General features: G+C 41.0%; 1 protein-coding gene across 1 annotated transcript in view; it reads left to right on the forward strand.

The window, feature by feature from the left end:
- Positions 1-19,843, forward strand: part of PLB1 (phospholipase B1) — a 72,808-nt gene that overhangs the window by 40,349 nt on the left and 12,616 nt on the right. The window contains exons 31-44 of the mRNA XM_054820782.1: positions 3,270-3,321; positions 3,466-3,546; positions 4,638-4,703; positions 5,102-5,202; positions 6,036-6,117; positions 6,635-6,739; positions 8,504-8,599; positions 9,700-9,771; positions 11,610-11,687; positions 13,682-13,742; positions 14,453-14,511; positions 16,450-16,508; positions 17,660-17,703; positions 18,930-19,029. Of these exons, the coding sequence (XP_054676757.1) occupies positions 3,270-3,321; positions 3,466-3,546; positions 4,638-4,703; positions 5,102-5,202; positions 6,036-6,117; positions 6,635-6,739; positions 8,504-8,599; positions 9,700-9,771; positions 11,610-11,687; positions 13,682-13,742; positions 14,453-14,511; positions 16,450-16,508; positions 17,660-17,703; positions 18,930-19,029 (1,056 nt within the window). The remainder of the gene's footprint in view (positions 1-3,269; positions 3,322-3,465; positions 3,547-4,637; positions 4,704-5,101; positions 5,203-6,035; positions 6,118-6,634; positions 6,740-8,503; positions 8,600-9,699; positions 9,772-11,609; positions 11,688-13,681; positions 13,743-14,452; positions 14,512-16,449; positions 16,509-17,659; positions 17,704-18,929; positions 19,030-19,843) is intronic.

Genomic DNA, 19,843 nt, shown 5'->3' on the forward strand with positions numbered 1-19,843 from the left:
CATATATGGGTTTTGGTGCATTGCAGACCTGGTGCAGTTGCAGCTAGTTCTGCCAATATAAGAGGGTTTATAATGTCTTGCAGTCATCTGAATTTGGCCCTTTGCTTTTAGTCACACCTGGGAGGCTGCATGAGTTGAGCTTTGCTATACTGCTTATCCTAGAAATCCCTGGCTTCTTATTGAAAGAGTCAGTGCTGTTTAATTAACAAAACAGATGGCTGTTGGAATTCAGTCATAGTTTGGGCACAGGTTCTGGCAGACCATGCCTGGATCTGACATTGTTAGTTGATATTACCCAGACCTTAATTCGTTTGTTTAAAAAAAAAATTCCTCTTACTTCCCAAAGAGGTCTTGGAAGTGAAGTTCAAAAGCCAAGTGAGATGTTTGAATTTGCTGTATCTAAGCAAAGATTGTTAGGATTTAGCAGGTATTTTTATTGCTCTCCTGTAGGCCTTGAGTAACTTCTGACTCATACTAGAAATCTCAGTAAATGCTTGGATTTCCAGACAGATATAGTCTGCTAGGTCCCCTGATATATCCTACAACCCCCCCATACTTGAGAGAAGGGATTTTCTTTCCTAGTGATGACTAGGATATCTGCATATGTCAGTGAAACATGCAAGGATTATGGCTCTGATTCAGCCATTCAGGAGAATTTATTAACATACATCCATATGCAGCATATATCCAGATTAGCTTCAGCTTTTGCTTGTTATAGGAAAGAATGAGATAGGTGCCTGCCTTGCGTTTTGTATCAGTTAAATCCTAAATAGGCTTTTTGGAGTAGTAGGAGGACTTCAGACAGAATACACAACCTCTTAAGTCACCAACATGACTTAAAGCAGTTCGTATCAGTAGCAACTGAGGCAGTCCTATTAAATAGTTCTTTGTTAGCTGTATGAAATGAGTTGATGGATGTTAGTCTAATGAAAAATTGTCTACTTCATCTATACCAATTAGTCTTCTCTTTTCCTATGCAAGAAGCTGGACTGGATAAACTGGATAAATATGATGAAGTGGAGCTATCTATGTTTTGTAACCATGTTTTGTAAACATTCAGCAAGGAGATGCAGACAACAATTGTCCCAGATTTCTGCTAGTCTTCTGTTGTTTCTCTGTCTTGTAACTCTCTGTAGAAAGGCATGCAAAAGTAAAGTCCTGTAAACTACTACACTAATATCCCTGAACTTTGAGATGCTTCTTTTGGGGTTCTGTTCTGTCACATTGTGGCTCTTGATGCATCTGAGAAGATGAATGCATCCTAGTTGAATATTGAAATGTATTGCCACATAAGGAAATGTTTTCTTACTTTATGTATTTGGCCCTGGAATGATGATGTGATCCAGCATTTATTCTTCATCAGCCAAAAATAGCCATTTTGCTATGATTCAGAGGGCAAAAAGAGTCCACCAGCTAATGCTGGTATTTCAGAATTGTTACCTGACCTGGCTCACTTTTGGGTGCTAATCTGGAAACTGCTTTCCAGAGGAGCTAGGACCTTTCTGAAATCAGGTAGTTCTGCACCCTTACCAGCTTTTGGAAACCAGGTGTAAGGGTTTCTTAGAATGAAGTCAGTGGCTGCTTTGAAGAGCTCTTTAATGAACTTGATGGCTCTGTAGCAATGCAGGTCTCATTCAGCAAAACATTCCTAAACCTATCTGCATTCATTGCCAAAGACCTTACGTACATGCTGGAGTTAAAGCTAGATCTGAAGCGTGTTGCTGAAGCTGAGCCTGGCTGACATCTCTGATTTTATGTGAAAAAAGGAGGTTTAGAATTTAAGACTGAGAGGAGAGAACAGGTGACAGGAACTGTGAATGTCTGTATTTCCCATTAGCAAACTGTTTCTGTTGATCAAGATCTAAATTTGTTGGAGACTGCAGCTCAAGGATGGATGATTGTTGGCACTGCTTCATTCAAGATGTTGTTAGATCTTACTGACTGCATTGGCTTGGGATGCATCAGCACTTCAGTGACCGCATGAGAAATTGAAGGTGTTGCAGATTGTCAGCTCAATAAGGGGTGTTTTCCTCTGGAACAATATTAAAGTCAATGCCCTGGCTTACGGGTTTCCCCAGTAAGAACAGAGGGAAATCATGACCACTTGTGGCTTGTGATAGCTTCTGCGTATCAGCAAGTAGGTTATGACATTGAACAAGGGTAACAGCGAACAGAACTATTACATGCACGCAGTGTCTGTGTCACAAGTAGATGTATGACAGAGCTCATTCCCCAGTAAATGCTCTCTTATGTTAGTGTTAGATCAGTACTCAGTTGGAGGAGGGTGGTGAGAAATATCTCCTGTTCCTACAGTAAACACAGCGTTGCAAAGGAGAGCTAAGCTCTGGTTGCCGTACAAAACAAGTGTCATGCTTATTAATGTCAGCTGATATGCTTCCAGAAATGATAGACAGCCAGTGAAGTGTTTCTAACAAGACCCTGAAGGGAGACGCAGCTCATGCCATGCTACAGAGTTGCCTGGAAGGCCAAAGCTTTCCAACCACATTCTCTTTTCTATGCATGTTTGAGGATCAACATGTCAGGGCAGTCAAACAAGGTTGAAGTGCTCAGTCTAGGTAATTCAGAATTCACGGCATATATATGTATGTATGTGTATATATACAAAAGAGAGAAAAAGTGGTCGCTTGGCTATTGGAAAACAGCAAGGCTGTTATCTTAACTTGCCTGAGTAACTTTGGAAGTTGCTTGGATCTTTAATTATCCTGGAAATGTAGTGTGCACAGAGCTGTTTTGCACAATTAACAATTAAGTATTGACTCTGGTTGCAGGCTACAGAAATGAGGGAGATGTGCACAGTGAACTCTGAAACACCTCAGCTTTGCAGGGGTATGCCCAAACATCACTCAAGAGGTCAGTTAAATATTGAGACTGGGGATTCCCTTCTTGTTTTAGTCCATGAGGAATAGATTGACAATAGCCTAGTTCTAAACAGGCCATCTGCTTACAAACATGTTGCTGTGTCTGGCTTTTCAGCTGTTTTAGGTGCAAAGTGCACTGTCATAGAAGTTAAACTTAGAGTTCCAGATTAATTACTGATTTTGAGTAAAAGCAGTATTCAAGTTCAATTTGATGTTGACTTTCCACAAAGATGTGAATGTGTAATTTGATCATGGCAACATGAGGATTGTACTGTTTCCTCACTCAACCCTCCTGATATCTGACAACTTGATTTAAGGTGTCTGAAGAACGTTAATGTTGATCTCTCCGTAAGGATGTTTCTTTCACTCACTAGCTGTCCTTCTTCACAGGCACTTACCAGCCCAAGCAAGAAATCTCCTGAGAGTAATGAAAACCGATCCTGTAAGTTGTCTGGGGCTCCTTTAATCTTACAGCATGAAAAGAATTGGGTGTTGCATCATGTGATAGATCCACCTGCAATGATACCATGTGCATATCACGAGGTCAAAGAAATTCAGACTTGTTATTTTCTTCCTTATTGCACAGCGAATCGACTTCAATGCTGACTGGAAGCTCATAACAGTGCATATTGGAGGCAACGATCTGTGCAACTATTGCAAAGACCCTGTGAGTAGAAGTGGTTAACTGAAACTGTAGTGGGACTGTCATGTCAGTGTAAAAACATGTCAAGGGAAGTCCATGGATCCTCAGAGCCTCCACAGAGAAAGCATGAGTTATGTGTGTGCTGCTGTATATTTTGATGCTGGTTGCTGCTGACGGTGCCCTGATACAAAAACAGTTACCAGCAAGAGTAGGATGGTTGTGCTCTCTCTGGCTTACTCCAGGGTAAGAACCGCTGTCTTTGCTACTGTCTTTTGACCATGAGCAAAAAGTGGAAGGGAAGAAAAGCTTTACTCCTCTGATATGGTAACTGCTATACTGCTAGCACGGCCTCTTTAGATATCCAGGAAAGGATTATACTGCTTTAAACTACCACTAATCTAATCCTACAATTGTCATCACCCCGTAAGTGTAGGGAGGTGCTAGGAACAGGTGAGGCGTGTATGAGGGAAGTTGCTGCAGTGCTCAATATCATTTGGAGAAGCCTGTAGGGCTGCCATAAAGAGATCGTGGGACTTGAATGGGCAGGTGGCAGGGAGAGGCCACCTTTCTCTGCCAGCTCTTGCTCTCTTGCCTTTAATATGTTAACTTCTTGTGAGCATTTTCAATTCTCCTGCAACCCCTTGTGCTTGAGAAATTTCCTGCTTCTGCAGGAGCCTCGCTAGGCATCTTTGCTGCTGCTGCCAAGTTTTATAGCTTTATTTATAGCTATGACCTTGACTAGCAATGATTTCACCTAATTTTATGAGAGCTTATCAGCTGGCTGTGAGCATGCCTATGGCTGCTTGGTTTCTGCTGTTCAGCATGCATTCAGATTGAGTTCCTTTCTGCATCTTTACATGAAGGACCCAGTGGATTTGGGTTAAATATACTGTTACTCAACAAGGTTTATTTTAAATCCAAAATTTCATTGAGTCTTTCTACATTTTAGATTAATTGATATGCTTAAAATCCCTACTCTCTAGAAAGAAGCAAGAACATCCTACTGACCACAGTGTTGTATGGCAGAAAAGGAAGTTAATTAATGTGATTCTTAAGCCTCCCAACCAAAATGTCTTGTGTCTCCATTTAGCAGTAATCTCTTCTGTTTCTATCAGGATCACTACTCAGCTGTGAATTTCATCAGAAGGATTCAAGAAACTCTCGATATTCTGCACCAGCAGGCAAGTGCTGTAAAATTGTCCTGGCATTCTAGCTCGTACTGGTACATTGACTGGTGCTAGCTATTCTGTTTGTTTGATTTTGGTGGGGTTTTTTTCATTCTGGTACCAAACGTATTCCTTTGACAAGGCATCTTCTTTTGCCTTGTCTCTCTGAGAATAGTGAGATGCCGTCTGAAATGACAGACAGTAACACTGGACCATGGTGTTGGAAAAGAATCAAAAGCTGAGTTGGGGGAGTTTTGGGGGGGGGCTTTTGTTGCCTCCCCCCCCCCCCCCCCCGCCCTTCCAACAGTGGAGAAAGGGAAGGGGTATCAAACGGCTGGACTTTGTGGTAAAATGAGTGCACTGTGGGCTGCATAACCAGTTTCTTCTAAGCTAAAGTTTGACTTACCTTTCAGGTTCCAAAAGCTCTAGTGAGTCTCGTTGAAGTGATGGACCTCCTCCCTCTGAGACAGTTGTTTGTGGATACTCAAGTTCAGTGCCCCACTTACATGGCAGAGTAAGGCTTGTTTGACTTCCTTTTATACCTGAACTTACTGTCCGTGACGATAAAGCATATTCTTATTCCGTGCTTCTCTCATCATTTGAACTGACTGACATCATCCTGCCTGATAGTGTTGCCTCCTCTTGGCTTTGACCTAAGTATTGTCAGAGGACCTGTGTGTTTTGTCCGTGTCTAGAACTGTAACATTTCCTGTGATACATAATGTACACCTCACTGAGCTTGGGTTAAAGTTATTGATACAGGGTTCCTCAAGGTGGGGTTGAAGCCCGCAAGCATTTGGATTTTCAGGCCTTTTGAGGGAATGCGAAGCATTTGCAGAGTAGACAGGTTTCTCCTGTTTTAGAGGCTTTATTGCAATGGGTAATTTGCATTCTTTGCTGACCCTCCAGACACGGAAAACTTCTGTCTTGGGAATGCAAAAGGAGTTGTTGTTTGGAAAGGTATGAGCTCAGAGGTAACGTAGCAAGTAAATTTTAAAAACCTGTTTTCTAGTTCCAGAGGGACCAGCATGCACCTCTGTCAGGCTGCAGGGCCTTTGGACACCAGGGTGTAATGAATGGCACAAACTATCATCGTACAGTGTACATCACTTTGATATACCAGGGGGTGAAACCAAACTGGTTTGGAGTAGTATCATTCATGTGTGGCAAAAAATAAGACTAAGGGTTGAAATGATGAACAATGGCAAGGATGATAAGATATTTTCACGGAAACACAACTGTACAGGTTTCCTCATTCCTCCCATGTCATGAGGATGTTGGGTGGCAAAGGATGACTTCTGCATTCTCTAACTCCATTCATGTTTTCTCCTCTAACCTCTCCCACAGTTATCTGTGTAGTTGTGTTCTCACAGGAGAAGAAAACTCACCAAATTTAACAATGGTGAGGGAAGCCACCAAAGCTTACCAGGTATGTTTATCAAGAGTGATGCAGTTATTTTATTTCCAATTGAGTTGAGCTCTTGATTTCCAAGCAACATATCATAGCAGTACTTTACGCAAATGGGCCCTCTGAGCTAAGCAGGAAATAATTTGATGCTATCCAAAACACCATATGACCAAAACCAGCAGCAAATCTCTTAAAAAAAAAAAAAAAAAAAATTGTTTTCTAGTACAGATGGATAGGTGGGAGTTTAGTCACCGAAATCCTGTCCCCGATAGTACTGTGTTCCAGCCTCATCAGCCACTTTGCAAGGCTCACCTTCTGCCAACATCCATGGCTATTTCAGTGAAGAAGTAAAAGCTTTCTTCTGATTCTTGGAATCTCAACCAAAACCAAAACAAAAACCCCAAACAAAAAACCCCCAAACAAACAACAAAAAAGCCAACCAAAAAACCCCACAACAACAACAAAAAAACCCCCAACCAGTTATGATGCAGAGATATTGACAGATTATTTGTGGTCATTTTTGTTTTGTTTTTTGCAGCTTGGCATTCAGACACTTGTGGAGTCTGGCAGATATGATACTCATGAAAATTTCACAGTGGTCATCCAGCCTTTCCTCCAAAATGCCAAGATTCCTCTTGGTCAGGTATGATCTAAAGAGACTTCTGCATGCAAAGGACTAAGTGTGGGTATATGCAAAATAGTTTCAGCTTGTTCTGTGCTTTTCTTATATGAACTTGTTGCTTTTTGGTATAGTACATCAGATTTCTTCATATAGTTAGCAGTTCTTTGTTTTGTATATTGTGCTGTCAATATGAATTACTGTTTTGGAAAATGAATCAAAACTTGAATTAAGAGGTTTGTTTGTGTATGTTCTCAAGGGTACATAAATATTTTTCTTTCTGAAAATATAACACTATTAATAAAAGACAGATATTAAGTTACAGTTCTTAAAGCAACATAGCTGCATCGCTCACTGGTGACTACAGCAGCACCTCCTCTTCGTGTGCCATAACTCATTCTTCTGTGTCAGACAAAGAGAGAAGTTTATATATGATCTGGTGGAAGTAGTAGTTTTATGCAGTGAGCCCTTTTTCATACTACTGGAAATTATATTTCAGTTCCTTGAATGGTAAGTCTCAGTAAACTATAAATCTAGGGAATGACCCAAACCGTCTCTGAAACTGAAACTCCACTTGCTAATTTGCACATGAATCTGCCCTTCCTCATCTCACCTGGAACTAAGAGCAGATGGGGCAAAATATTGAGTAGGAATCGCTCTGGTATAATTGAACTGGAGTGATCCTGAAAATGCTGCCAATAGTTAGTGACAAGTTTGAAAAGTTCAGATGCTGCTACAGACAAATTTGGAAAACTGACTGAAAGCTTCACAGGAAAAAAAGGCTTTGATTTTTTTTTTTTTTAATTTTTTTGCTTTTGGGGTGTGTGTGGTTCCTGTGAAAAGTCATCGCTAGGGGTTTTGGTACTGAGGTAGAAATACAGAACACAGAAATAAAAACAGAAGCAGCAAAATACTTCTGAACTTTTTTATAGTCTCACAAACATTAGTTCAGATTTTAAGAAAAAGAAAAAACAGCATCCTGAACTTTCTCTCACAAAATATTCAGATGTTCCTAAACTGAAAACTCTGCCTCTAAACTTGGCAAAAGATCAATATGAGATGCAAATTTTGGTAGTAGTCCTGTAATAAGCTAGCCCAACCACACTGAATCAAAACCTGCTCCAGTTTTGAGGAAGGACTGCTCTGACCAAAAAACATTGTTTCAGTCATCTGTGACCTAAGCTCTTTTTCATCTCAGTACTCACATGAAAGCCAAGATATTTAAATTTCCAAACTCCATTTCCTTCAGTATCTGTATTAAAGTACAGCTTTGCTCAGAAAAGAGACTGTACTGGTGTGCTCGGTCAGCCTGGCTGCCTTCCCTCAAACACTTACTTGCTTCTTGCTCCTTTCAAACTTTCAAAACTGACACAGCTGTGAAAAAGTAGATTGGGCTCTGTTTCTTCTGGTAAAGCATCTGTAACATGCTTGTTACCATGTAAACAAACTGCAGAGCATACTGGTGCCTGTGGTGCCAGTTCTGATGATGTGCTGAGGAGAGGAACCCATCTTTATTGCAGAACCCGAAGAGGAACTAGGCACGTAGTTGAAAATGGTGGTTTTGCTACTTCTGGGTGGATCTGCCCTTGGAGGCACATAAGCATCTCTAGTTAAGTGTTTCTGGTAGCTCATTTATATCACAGGTAATCATGCAACTTTCCTCATTGGAGCAGCAAGAACAAGTAGCATGAACCTTCCATTACTGACTCTGATTTGGCTTCAGCAACCCCAAGCTGGAGCCATGTGGATTCTTCTGCACTGAGATGTCCTTTACGCTTTCATTTGTAGGATGGACGTCCAGATGTCTCCTACTTTTCACCTGACTGCTTCCATCCAAGCCAGAAAGGCCATTCTCAGCTTGCCAAGGCTCTCTGGAATGCTGTGGTAAGGTGACAGGCTCTGCATATAATGTGTGGTCTTTACTTAGACCTGGCTCCCATTAAAATGATCTCTGTAATAAACATTGCAATGAAGGCCTGGATAGCCCTGGGCCTTGTGTTTGCTTCTTCCGAACTAGTTGGGTACACTCTGGTTTTGGTGCTGTCCTCAGCCTAGAATCTCCTGCTTCTTAAAGCACGTGGGGAGGAGAGAGTGCATGATCACGGTCATTTGTGATGTCAACTGAGTGACTTCAAGTCTACTTTGCCTATGTCACGAAAGGCAGGACAGTATTCAGCAAGGATGATATTTCTATGGGCTGGTATGGGAAACCACCAAATAAAGAATTCTAAGTGCATACATCAGTTTAAAATGGATTACTTAGAAGTTTGTTTTAAATCCATGTGTTGTGAATGTCTCATTAGGAATTAAAGTGGCTTTAATTCAGTTTAGTTTTACTACCTTTAGAAATGAGTAAAGGTCAATAAAAATGAGTCGTTAAAGATTGCTTAAGCAAACCCATTTTACTTAGCGTTGCAGTGCAGTAGGAGTACACGTGCAGTCAGAGGCAGTATCTCAGATCCTGGATGGTAACTTCTATATACTATGGGGTAACATCTTAACAGCTGACATGATTGCTTGTGATCATCAAGCAGTACCTCTAATTAAATTTGGTTTAATCTTCTATGCATAAACAGCCCTTTTGTTGGAGATGCCATCATGCAGCTTAGCTATAAAAACTGAGGGAGTCTTAGTGTCTTGTCTTTTATGCAAGAGAAGAGAGTTTACGACCTTGCCTTCTGGCAAAATTCCAAGGTACTTCATGTGCCTGCCAAAATCCTCCAGGAGTTTAAACTGATCCAGTGTAGCTTTCCACTTCCCATTTTAAGCTTCTTTCTAGAGTTGTTGTTTTGTTACGCAGTTGCCATGTTCTTTCTGAGAAGTGGATGCATTTCAGCCTTGGTAAATCAAGGTCTGTAAATACAGGCAGCTTTATATAAATTTGAGAGGTATATTTAGGTTCTTTTTGGATTAGAATTGTTATACAAATGTAAGATGAGCCAACATTGTTACAAAATAGGGGGTTTTTTTGTCTTCCTTTCTAGTTACAGCCTGTAGACCAGAAAGCTGACTCATTTGATTTCATGGCTGACATCGTTCTCAACTGCCCAGTTCAGGTAAATATACCCACCTTGGGGAAGCTGGGTATCAGGAGGCTGTATGTGCTTGTGCTTGCTGCAGAGAGCAGGGGTTCAGTATGTCTGGAACAAGTTTGCTGAAAACTTTTGTTCTCTGCTTACCTCCAAGTGAGCAGGTGCTCTCATATACCTGCTCAGGTGTCCCTTGGCCTCTTACTGTGCCATGAATACTGATGGACAACACGCTGATTTGTGTGTTTTCAGTTGTGGCAGAGGTTGTGTTTTGTTATGTTTGTGAAGTACAGAGGCAGCAAACAACAGAACATGCTGCATTAACTTTCTCACCAGAAACAATGAGGCTTGGGCACCACAGCAGCTTTGCAAACACCAGTATCTGTTATCTCTTGAATTCGTGGCAGGTCGGTTTTCCTGGCCTGATCCACAACAGGGTTACTTCAGACTCTGGCTGAACTTACAATACAGTTGCTAGGGATCAGCACGTGGAAATGACCGCTGCAGTCGGCAATAATTGGCTCCCTTTCTTCAGCAGTTTCAATGAGGTTGGCCAAAGAACTGAACAGATCAGGGAGCTGAGTTGTTCTCTAGGGCCTGGAGACAGTCCTTCAAGTCATACAGGAGGTTTTTGTCTATATTGTGTCCATTCTGTCAGAAAAGGAAGATCTGCTGAGTTATTAATCAGCATGTTTCAAAAGTCCTCAGATTCACTGAAATTGATCCTACTTCACTTTACCCAGTATTCTTTCCAGGCAGCTTAAATTAACTTAGCAACTATTTCAGTGCCAAATAATGTGGATTTTGTATTTCTTTCCCTTCGTCCGCTCCTATTCAAAGATGTTGCTTTTCAGAGGTAGACATAGAAAAATTTTATATCCCTTGCAAAGAATATATGGTCATTGTTTTCAGAAATGGTAAGCCCACAGTGCTTTGAAAAAGTCATTGATAGAAGTGCCAGCAGCTTTCCCTGCTCACAAAGCTCTGAGGCAAAGACGATGAAACAGTGCTACAAAGGAATAAATAGACTGTTTCCAGGGGATTTCACCTTCTGTGGTACTAACGGGAGTAGTAAATTACTTCAGATTCTGACGCCCACAAATTCTATTTATTGTTTCTACAGTTTCTCACTACAGTTTTAAAACAGTATTTCAGGTAGTCATGTCCATGAAAATATCAGGTGTGCCAGGCTGCAAGGGCCCAACAAGCCAAGGAAAATTATTCGTATTGAGGTGACTTAAAGCAGGATAAAGCCCTGCAAATAAAATAACAGTGGGTCTTCTAATCAATTAAATATGCCTTCTGATTTTAGTGCTTTGTAAGATCTCCTCATGCAGATGATACTGGAATTGCTCTTAGTTGAGATAAGTGGGCATCCCAGTGAAATTTTTTAACCTATACAACGTCTTCCTGAATGCACGTTGCATTAGCAGGGGACAAAAATAACCATGCAATTTCTACAGCCTCTCTTGGGGGGAAGAGTGATCCTTTCAGTAATCAATCTTTCATCTCCCCTCTGCTGACAACAGGAAGATCTGCCCAGGTTTCCCTAGACTTTACATCAATGTCTTTGGAAAGGACTAAACATCTAATAACGTCTAAGTAATTTGTGGAAGGTTAGGAGAAGAAAATGTTAAACTGCAATCGGGATCTGGCATATATCATTTTTGCCATAAGGTGCTAAATACAAATCTTACTTCTGAATTTTAAGGAAGGGGCATGCTTCCCATGCTGGGGGCAGATCCCCATTTTACAGCTTAGGCAATTACTTTCTTATTGGTATGATGTTTTGATATCACTTGCTATGGTCTGTGCCATGTGCTTATTGCCTAACTTTTCTTACATTTGTATTCCCCCTTCTCCAGAACAAGCCATTCCTGGCAACATACAAGAATAAAAACTACGCATATCCAACTGTGGAGCCCACTAATGAGCCAATAGAGGTAATTGTTGCATCTTTTGCTGCGTTTTGGGCAAATTATGCAAAGCTTTATCTGGTGACTGTTCACACATCATCCTGAATTTATAGATGAGCTTAAATATTACCAGTTTACAGAAAGGGAAGTCTATCTTGCATTGCTTTTTTTTCCTGTGTAAACAAATGTTAAACTCCTCTGTTCCTAAAAGCCAAACAAAATGAATTGTATTAATTGGTGCAATTGTATCAAAACTCTGCTCAACAGTAATTCACCTGGGATGCATCATTAATTCAGATAGCAAGTTCCTCATGACAGGGAGAAGGTAACTTAGAAGCCTGAGCCCCCAGGTGATCTGAGGAAGGTTTACATATTCTCTTCTTGAGCCACTGTACTTCCATGCACTCAAGCAAGCTTAACCTGTAGAGGGCAGTCACCGGTCACCTTTACATGTTGGATAAGCGGCCAGATATAAAGGAGGTGATAGGGATCCAGTTTCAAAGCCATTCACTTTCCACCATGACTGAGCAACTACCACAAGGTAGATTAAACAAACTTGGCATAGGGGTTGAAGAAATGGGGCGGTAACTTGCTCTTGACAAATGGCTGCAAGGCACGCAGGATGCTCTGTTTCAGCGATAGAAATGTGACTGGAGATGGCAGTCAAAATGGGCTGGGCTAGTTTGGCATACTGGGAGGTCCTCATGCCCAGTCAAATTATGAAAATCTCTGTGTGTCTTGAGGGTTTGCAAGGAGCAACAGCTGATACTGTTTCAGTAAGCCATAGTTTGCAATATTGAAATGAGGTTTCTATCTGTAGAGCTAGAGTTATACTTTTAATGGGTAATTCTTGCACTTCCACTGAATCTCAGCAGCAATAGCTTTTGAAATGATAGGGTAAAGGGAAGAAACAGTAGAGAGAGTGAAGGAACAGTTTCCTCTCTGATCGAAAAATAAGCCCGGCTGTCCTTTCTAGCCTCTGCAACCAGCCTTTAACTAGATGGCTGATAGTAAAGCCTATTACACCATTTTTTTTACAAGAACAGATGAATTTGTCTTGCGTTTTTTTTTCTTAGCACTAACCATGTTTTCTGAAGGCTACTGGTCCATGTAGTTTTTTTCTGAATGGGAGAATTGTGCAGTCGCAGAATAATTCAGGTTGGAAGGGACCTCAGGACATCCTTAGTCCAACATCCTGCTCCAAGGAGGGCTAGTTCTTAGATCAGCATAAGCAGATGTCTTTGCTCTTACAGGGGCTGCCCATTACAACAATTACAGTTTTTCCCTCACTACCTTCTCAGCTAATGTTGCTCACTACCAAAGAGCATGGGTGGCACATTAATCAGCTGCTCCTGCAGATGAACAGAGATGTTCTGTGATGTGTGGTTGATTCAGTTTCCTCAACTGGAGGAATAAGCGTAATAGCTTATGATATCCTCTACATATATATAGTAGTCTAATTATTTAGAGGCTGACAGGTCTCTTTACTGAAACTTTTGAAGCTTCAAAAATTTTTAAAATTTTATATTCAGTGAAAGCAAGCCTTTTTGAAAGTTTGTAGAAAAAGAATGGGTTTCTAGCAAATTACATGGGAAATAATAATATAATACACTAATATATTATTAGAAATTTGCAGAGGGTTTTATTGTTGATTTTTGCTTTGTTTGTTTTTACATCTGATGTCTCTTGAGACAGAGGAGGACTTTAAACCTGAAGACCACACCTTTTAGGGGGGTGGACAAAATCTCCGGGCTGGAGAGGAGGGGAAAGAATTATTCTCCTTATGGAACTTTGTCAAAACATTTAATCTAGAAATATGGCTTATACCTTTGGAAAAATGTTTTGGCTAGAAAATGTCACCAAAACTAATTCCACAAAGAGGAAAGGACTGTTGACCTACATAGGCACCAACCTAGGATCTATGTCTTAACTTAGTTTTGCCTTTCACTATACAATTAAACTATATATGAATTCCATATTATCTTCATAACATGACCCAATTTTGTAACTTGCCATTTCAGAATTGGGGTAGTGACCTGTCATGTTCTGAACAGACTCCATCCAGTCATGTCCCAACATCAGGTGAGAAAGAACTCGTAAGCTAAAATCACAAATAGGAAAGATTTCACCTTTTGTTTTTAAAACCAGTAAGATCTTGAGCTGGCAAATCCTAGATGGAAAGGAAACAAAAGCTGATATATTTAGCAGCAAAGGAAGAAAGTCTGTCATGCCATACACAGCAAGTTCTGCAACACAGCAGGTGCGCTCTCCGTGGATAAATATGACCACATTTATCATTTATCATATACATATAGCATATACAGCAACATGGCAGATTAAAATTGCCTACGTAGGTTAGTGGCTCAGCAAGTTTGACCGACCTGGTGAGCCTACTCTGATAAACAGCACAGTGGGAGCACTGCGTGTAGTTGGAAGGCTTTACAGGGAGATTGCTGATGGTAAGTATTGAACTATGACCCAAACCTGAAAACCAATTAAAAGAGATTGAATGTATGCATCCCTAAACACATCTAGTCTGTTTTCTTTTTTTTTTTTTCCCTAAGCTGTTTTAAGGTCCATTTATTTCCTTGTTAGTTGAGTACACTGTTGTAAGCAAAGGCAAGAAGTTATGCCTTTTGCCTAGCTGTAACGCAGAACTTGAGGCTCGTTCTCCCTAAAAGTCTGTAAAAATACCATCAGGTCAGAACCAAAGACTTGGATCTTTATTCTGTTAAACAGTATTTTGTGTCATTTATCTATAATCCTGCTTTCTTTCTCCTCCTGTTTTTTAGTACATGAGCTACAACCTGCTGACATCAAAGTCATAGGAGCACTGGGAGATTCCCTGACTGTGAGTACTGCTGTGCTCCCAGGTTTAGAACGAGAACAGCAATTGTTGATTTCTGCCTAGATGTGGTTGTGTCAGGCATCGTCAGATAGGAAGCAAATTGCTTTGGCTTGGCAAAGCAAGACTCATCTACCTGTGTCCCTTTGCAAAGAAATAGCCTGAAGGGATATGAGTGACACTGGCAATTGTGTAATCCAGTAATGAATAATTCAGGCCAGAAGAGAAATGGGATTGCATTCTCTACTGCACACAGTTTATTCAAGTGTTTTTGAAAAGGGAAATGTCTGCCTTATAAAAATAGTCTTTTCTGACATAAAAACAAGAGCAAGCAATTGGCATTTTTCATGCAATGAGAATTCTTGACGAAAATTCGTATGGAAATAATTGATTGCAGAACAAAGTGCTTGTCACTTGAGATAATTCTGATACTTCTGTATTTCAGAATTTTGCTTTCAAATGTTGCTTCCTGGTTTAGGCATCTTCCAGTTAAAACTCTGATATATTTCATGTACCAGGAAAGGCAAACTGAAAAGAGCAGGCACAGAAAGGAAAGGCCTCAGAAAAGAATAGCAGGCAATACTGCAGATCTGCACCAAAGTTTTCTGAGAAAAAGTTCCAGAATTACACAGCACTACAGAATTGTTCTGGCTGGGAGGGGACGGAAAAATGACAGACTATTTCCCACATGTGTGTACACATACACACATACCCCGCACACAAAGTGCAGTACAGTCAACAGCAGTGCACACTTTTGGACTGTCTAACCATCCCCGGGATGGGTCAGAGGGACTGCAGCAGCAAAGATCTGTCTTGGTCCACTAAGGCATTGATTTTCCTCCTGGTATTTCTCACAAGAGCCCTGAATGCAGTCAGTGTTTATGGCTGCATTGATACTATGGCTTTTTGAAGAATACAGAATTAAGTGAAACCACTAAGAAACTATAAAACTGCAAAAGAACCCATTTTCACGATTGCTGTTCTGATGCAAGTCAGGGTGTTGACCTTGCTAGAGGTCTGTCCCAGTCTTGTGAGCTACTCAAATCCCTCACAAATTTCTCTGTTCTGATGTCTGTGTCTCTTTCTCCTCTCTCTCGTTCACACCACAGGAAGGCTGTTCTCAGTCTAGATGTAGTTGGAGATTAGTGAAACATTGAGCAATTTAGTCATGTCACTGGCTAGAATGAATCCATCTGACTTCTTAGCACCAATGTACAGTGAAAGCAATAAATATGCCAACGTCCTTATCTGTATTGGCAAAAAAATCCTGCCTGCACCTCATCAAGTCTGCGTGTTACACTAGCGGACCGGGTCCAGCAGACGAAAAGTGGATTTTACACCAAAGATTTGTTTTCTTGGCAGATTAAAAAGCAGCTCCTCTGCTGATTTATTTACAGCTAAAACTGGCTGGGAATTCTTCATCAGTATGTGGGGGTTTTTTGTTGGTTTCCCCCCCCCTGGATTATTAAGTCTCTCAAATCCAGCTTTCTTCAGGAAATGCCAGGATGAAGCATTTTCCGTCAGAAAAATCCAAAGAAATACAAAGCTGTTGATGTTAATCTGGGTCCCACTGGGTTTCTAAAACAATATTAGAGCAGTAGTTCTAAAGCCTTATGTCCTTGACCTTACAGTCAGATGCCTCTGGCTGGACTATATCTCCTCTGATGTTCCATGGTCTACTATCTAGATGAGCTGCTTTTGTAAATGAGAAGCCCGTGAATTTGAAGCACGGGAGATGCAGGTCCACCCAGAGGCCAGTGTGTGGCTGTGAATAAGGACATGGACCATTTATGCTAAAACAGGAATACTGCAAAAGCTTGGCTGGATGCAGAGTAAAGTTACCAAAATTCCTCAGCACTTTCAAATCACGATGTCTGTCTTAGCTAAACTTGTAGCACTTTTTTCTTCTAGTATTTTATAAATTATTCTTTCCATCCTTTCCAGACTGCAGTAGGAGCCAAAGCAACTGACCTACAAACAGACTGGAGGGGACTTTCTTGGAGGTGAAAATGCACAATTTTCTCTTTCTCTATTTTTGTCCACACAGTTAACAGTGTGGGTCACCTGGTTGTGTGGTTACATACTTAAGTGTGTAAATGCAGGGGTAGGATGCTGAGAGCAGGTGTTGCTGGGTAAGGATTGGAGGAGTCAGGACTGGAAGAGAAAGGGGGTGACTCTTGTGGGTTTTTTGGTGTTTGCTTTTGTGGGTGCTTTGTTGCCTTTTTTTTATTTTTTTTTAACCAGACCCAATTGCTACAAGCATAGTCCTGTGTGTCTGACAGTACTGGATTATTAATATGAGTGAATTCTTTCAGCCTCCTGCCAGTCTCTCTGGAGTTTGTTCAGAGTATTGCTGCCATTGTGATTATCTAATGCAGTGTCTAATGCAAGAGAGTCTGAGTGAGTGTGGATTGGCATGAACATGGTGAGAGCACTGCATGCATATTCAATGGAGATGTCCCAAACATCTTTGCTATTGCAAGGTGGACAAAGACCATACATGTCAGAGTGGGTGTGAATCTCAATATCCATGCTAGTGTGGAAGGAAACTGCCTGCTTCATATAGGCAGAAATATGGTTGATAAGCATGTGCACATGTACACATTCTTTTCTTCATCCTTTCTTCCCCCCTTGTATGTATCTTCAGGAGGGGCTGACAGAAGTGGTAGGAGAATGTGTTGGCTACGCACACAGACAAGTTTTGAACGGTAGAGGCAGAGGCTCTTTTCATAACCAAGATTGCAGAATCCCAGATAGGTGCTTAATGAGCATTTAATGCAGTCTCTTTTCTAAGCATAACTGCACACAAATGTAGTTTCAGCAAGGTTACATGGAGTAACTTTGGTGAGGAAATATGCCTGCCTTTGTGGGCATCCCAGCATGTCTATATGAAAAATCAGTTCTCGAGTATGCTCTATTCCCAGTCTGGAGGCATAGCTTCTATCGTAGCTGATGACCTGCTAGATTTAATGCGAAATCTCCTTTCAGTACTTTCCCTGAGTTCTTGTGGTTTATCTCCTTAGTCCTGTTTGAGGTTAGTCTTTTTTTTTTTTTCTTTTTTCCTTCCTGGTCTCCTCCAGCAACATATGGTGACAATATGACAGATGGTTGCAGGATTAACCCTACTTGGTGATTTTGTTCTTTCCCTTTGTAGTATTGGAGGTGAAGGGACCCTGGAGACCCAGACTACTTTACCCAGTAAGTATCCTGGAAAATCAATCTGAAAAAAGCAAAAGGCAAGTATTACTCTGAAAGTAGACTAAGTGGATGCGCGGAAACATCTGGAAATGGTCAGGCTTTCCTTGCGCACAGTGGGGAATGCCCACTATTGTGGATATCAGCAGTTCATGTGAGTCACAGCTGAAACCCAGACTGACCTGACTAGCTGTAAAGTTGATTCAACCCCTCCACATCACAGGACCTGCATGTGATCGTATCGTCCTTTTGACAGAAATGATTAGGAGTAAATGTGCTGAAGGTGACAGAAGTTCATGGCAGGCCTGCTCCTCCCTTATTTCATTTTGTGCTTTCCAGTGACTGGCTGTAATGGCTGTGGGCAAATGAAGGGTTATGAAAAAATTAGCAGTCCTTCTAGAGAGGGTTGTTGGCAAGGTTATGGTTCCTCCTGATGATTTCAAGTTGCTACATTGCACTGAAAAAAAAATCTAAAAATACTATAAATTTCTTGTCCTAGTGTTCTGTGTAGTCAGTCCCTGGAGTTGCCATAGAAACCATTAAGTGGTCAGTGTGACCATAAATTGGAAGGGACTTGGTTCACAATGGTTCATCTATTTGTATGGGATCCACGCTGTGGAGCAGTTTGACAATACCTGACATTGTTGGTAATAGTCTGATATCCTTTGCTGTGTTTAAAGAAAAATAGAAGGTATGTTTCATTTATGCATTATAAATGAGACTCTATAAAGAGGTTTCAGACAGCACTTACACAGTAACAATAACAGTTTTCAGACATCACGCTTCCCCACTGGGGGTTTTGGTGAAATCTAGAAATGTGAATAAAATTCACCTCTCTGCAATAAATATTATTATCTTGATGGGTAGCTGGAGGAGTGGGAGGTAGAGGGCCATATTCAGAGCATCTGCTCCTGGTACATGAAGGAAAGTAACTGTAATTACTCTGGCACTCAAATTCAAGATTAGTGAGTGGCCTGGGACCTGTGCATCTCCTGGGCTGCCAGACCCTGGCTCCTCAAGGCCATGGAATAGAGAGAAATAGTTGTGGTGCTGAAGTCTGGGCAGTAACTAGAGTCTCCAAGGCAGGTGTGTCTATAGCTTCTGAAAGGTCACAGTGACTGAGAGGAAAACCCAGGTCCATTTTTCACCACTTGATAGACTCGTGCTTCTGTGGGAGGCAGCGCTGCTCCTTGTACTGTGCATGGTTAAACGTTTTTTCTCTTTTTAAGATATCTTGAAAAAATTCAACCCCAACCTCTTTGGCTTCTCCACTGGCAGCTCTAAGGAAACAGCTGGATTCAACGTTGCAGAGAGAGGCTCCACAGCACGGTAAGCACAATCACAACTGAGAAAGGGCAAAGGGGTGAGAACTGATAGACTGGCAGATTACCTTTGAACCATGTGTTAAGGTTGAGTTAATACTGATGATCTACTTGTTCTGAGAATGTTTCTGTGATCTGATGTTTTTTATTTTGGGTTAATTTTTTTTTTATTCAGTGTTTGTGGGATTTATTTGTATCTTTTTCTAAATTAGCAACAGAGAGAAACTTCCTTTCTTCATTTGATCTCTGCCCAGAATTTCTGAGCCAATGCCTTAGCTACGCTTCTAATTCTACCACTACCTTTTTCTGCCCAGCCTTCAGTACGCAGATCCCTGATTCACTGTCAGGCCATATCTCTAATGAGAAAAAATTCATAAGCATCTGTCATCTATTCCTTGATTTCTGGGAAATGTGCCTCAAACTAACAAATAGAAGCCCACTGCTACCCTAATGGCATTAAAAACTATCTGTTTGCAGTGCAAAGAAAAAGAACAGAATGAGCAGCTGGAAATTAATTCCCTCCTCCTCCTGAAGAAAAACTACTAGTCTGTTAAGAACCAAAATGTATAAGAGTTATCGCATATGCTGTGCCTGTTCTATGGATACTCCATGCGATTTGCTTCCAAGACTTTCTGTGACACCTTTAACAGCCATTAAATTTACTGCAAGAGAGTTTCTGGATAGCTAGCAAAGCCTGTATAGCTACTAAATACTTCATGGGTGCCCTGAGCAAAGACTCAGGGTGATCAGTATGGTTGTAGGAGCAAAAATAATGTAACCTCATTTGTGTAGGTGCTGTAGAGAGGCAGGGCTTATTAGCT

This window comes from Grus americana, chromosome 3 (genome assembly GCF_028858705.1).
Source record: "Grus americana isolate bGruAme1 chromosome 3, bGruAme1.mat, whole genome shotgun sequence".
Classification (NCBI taxonomy): domain Eukaryota; kingdom Metazoa; phylum Chordata; class Aves; order Gruiformes; family Gruidae; genus Grus; species Grus americana.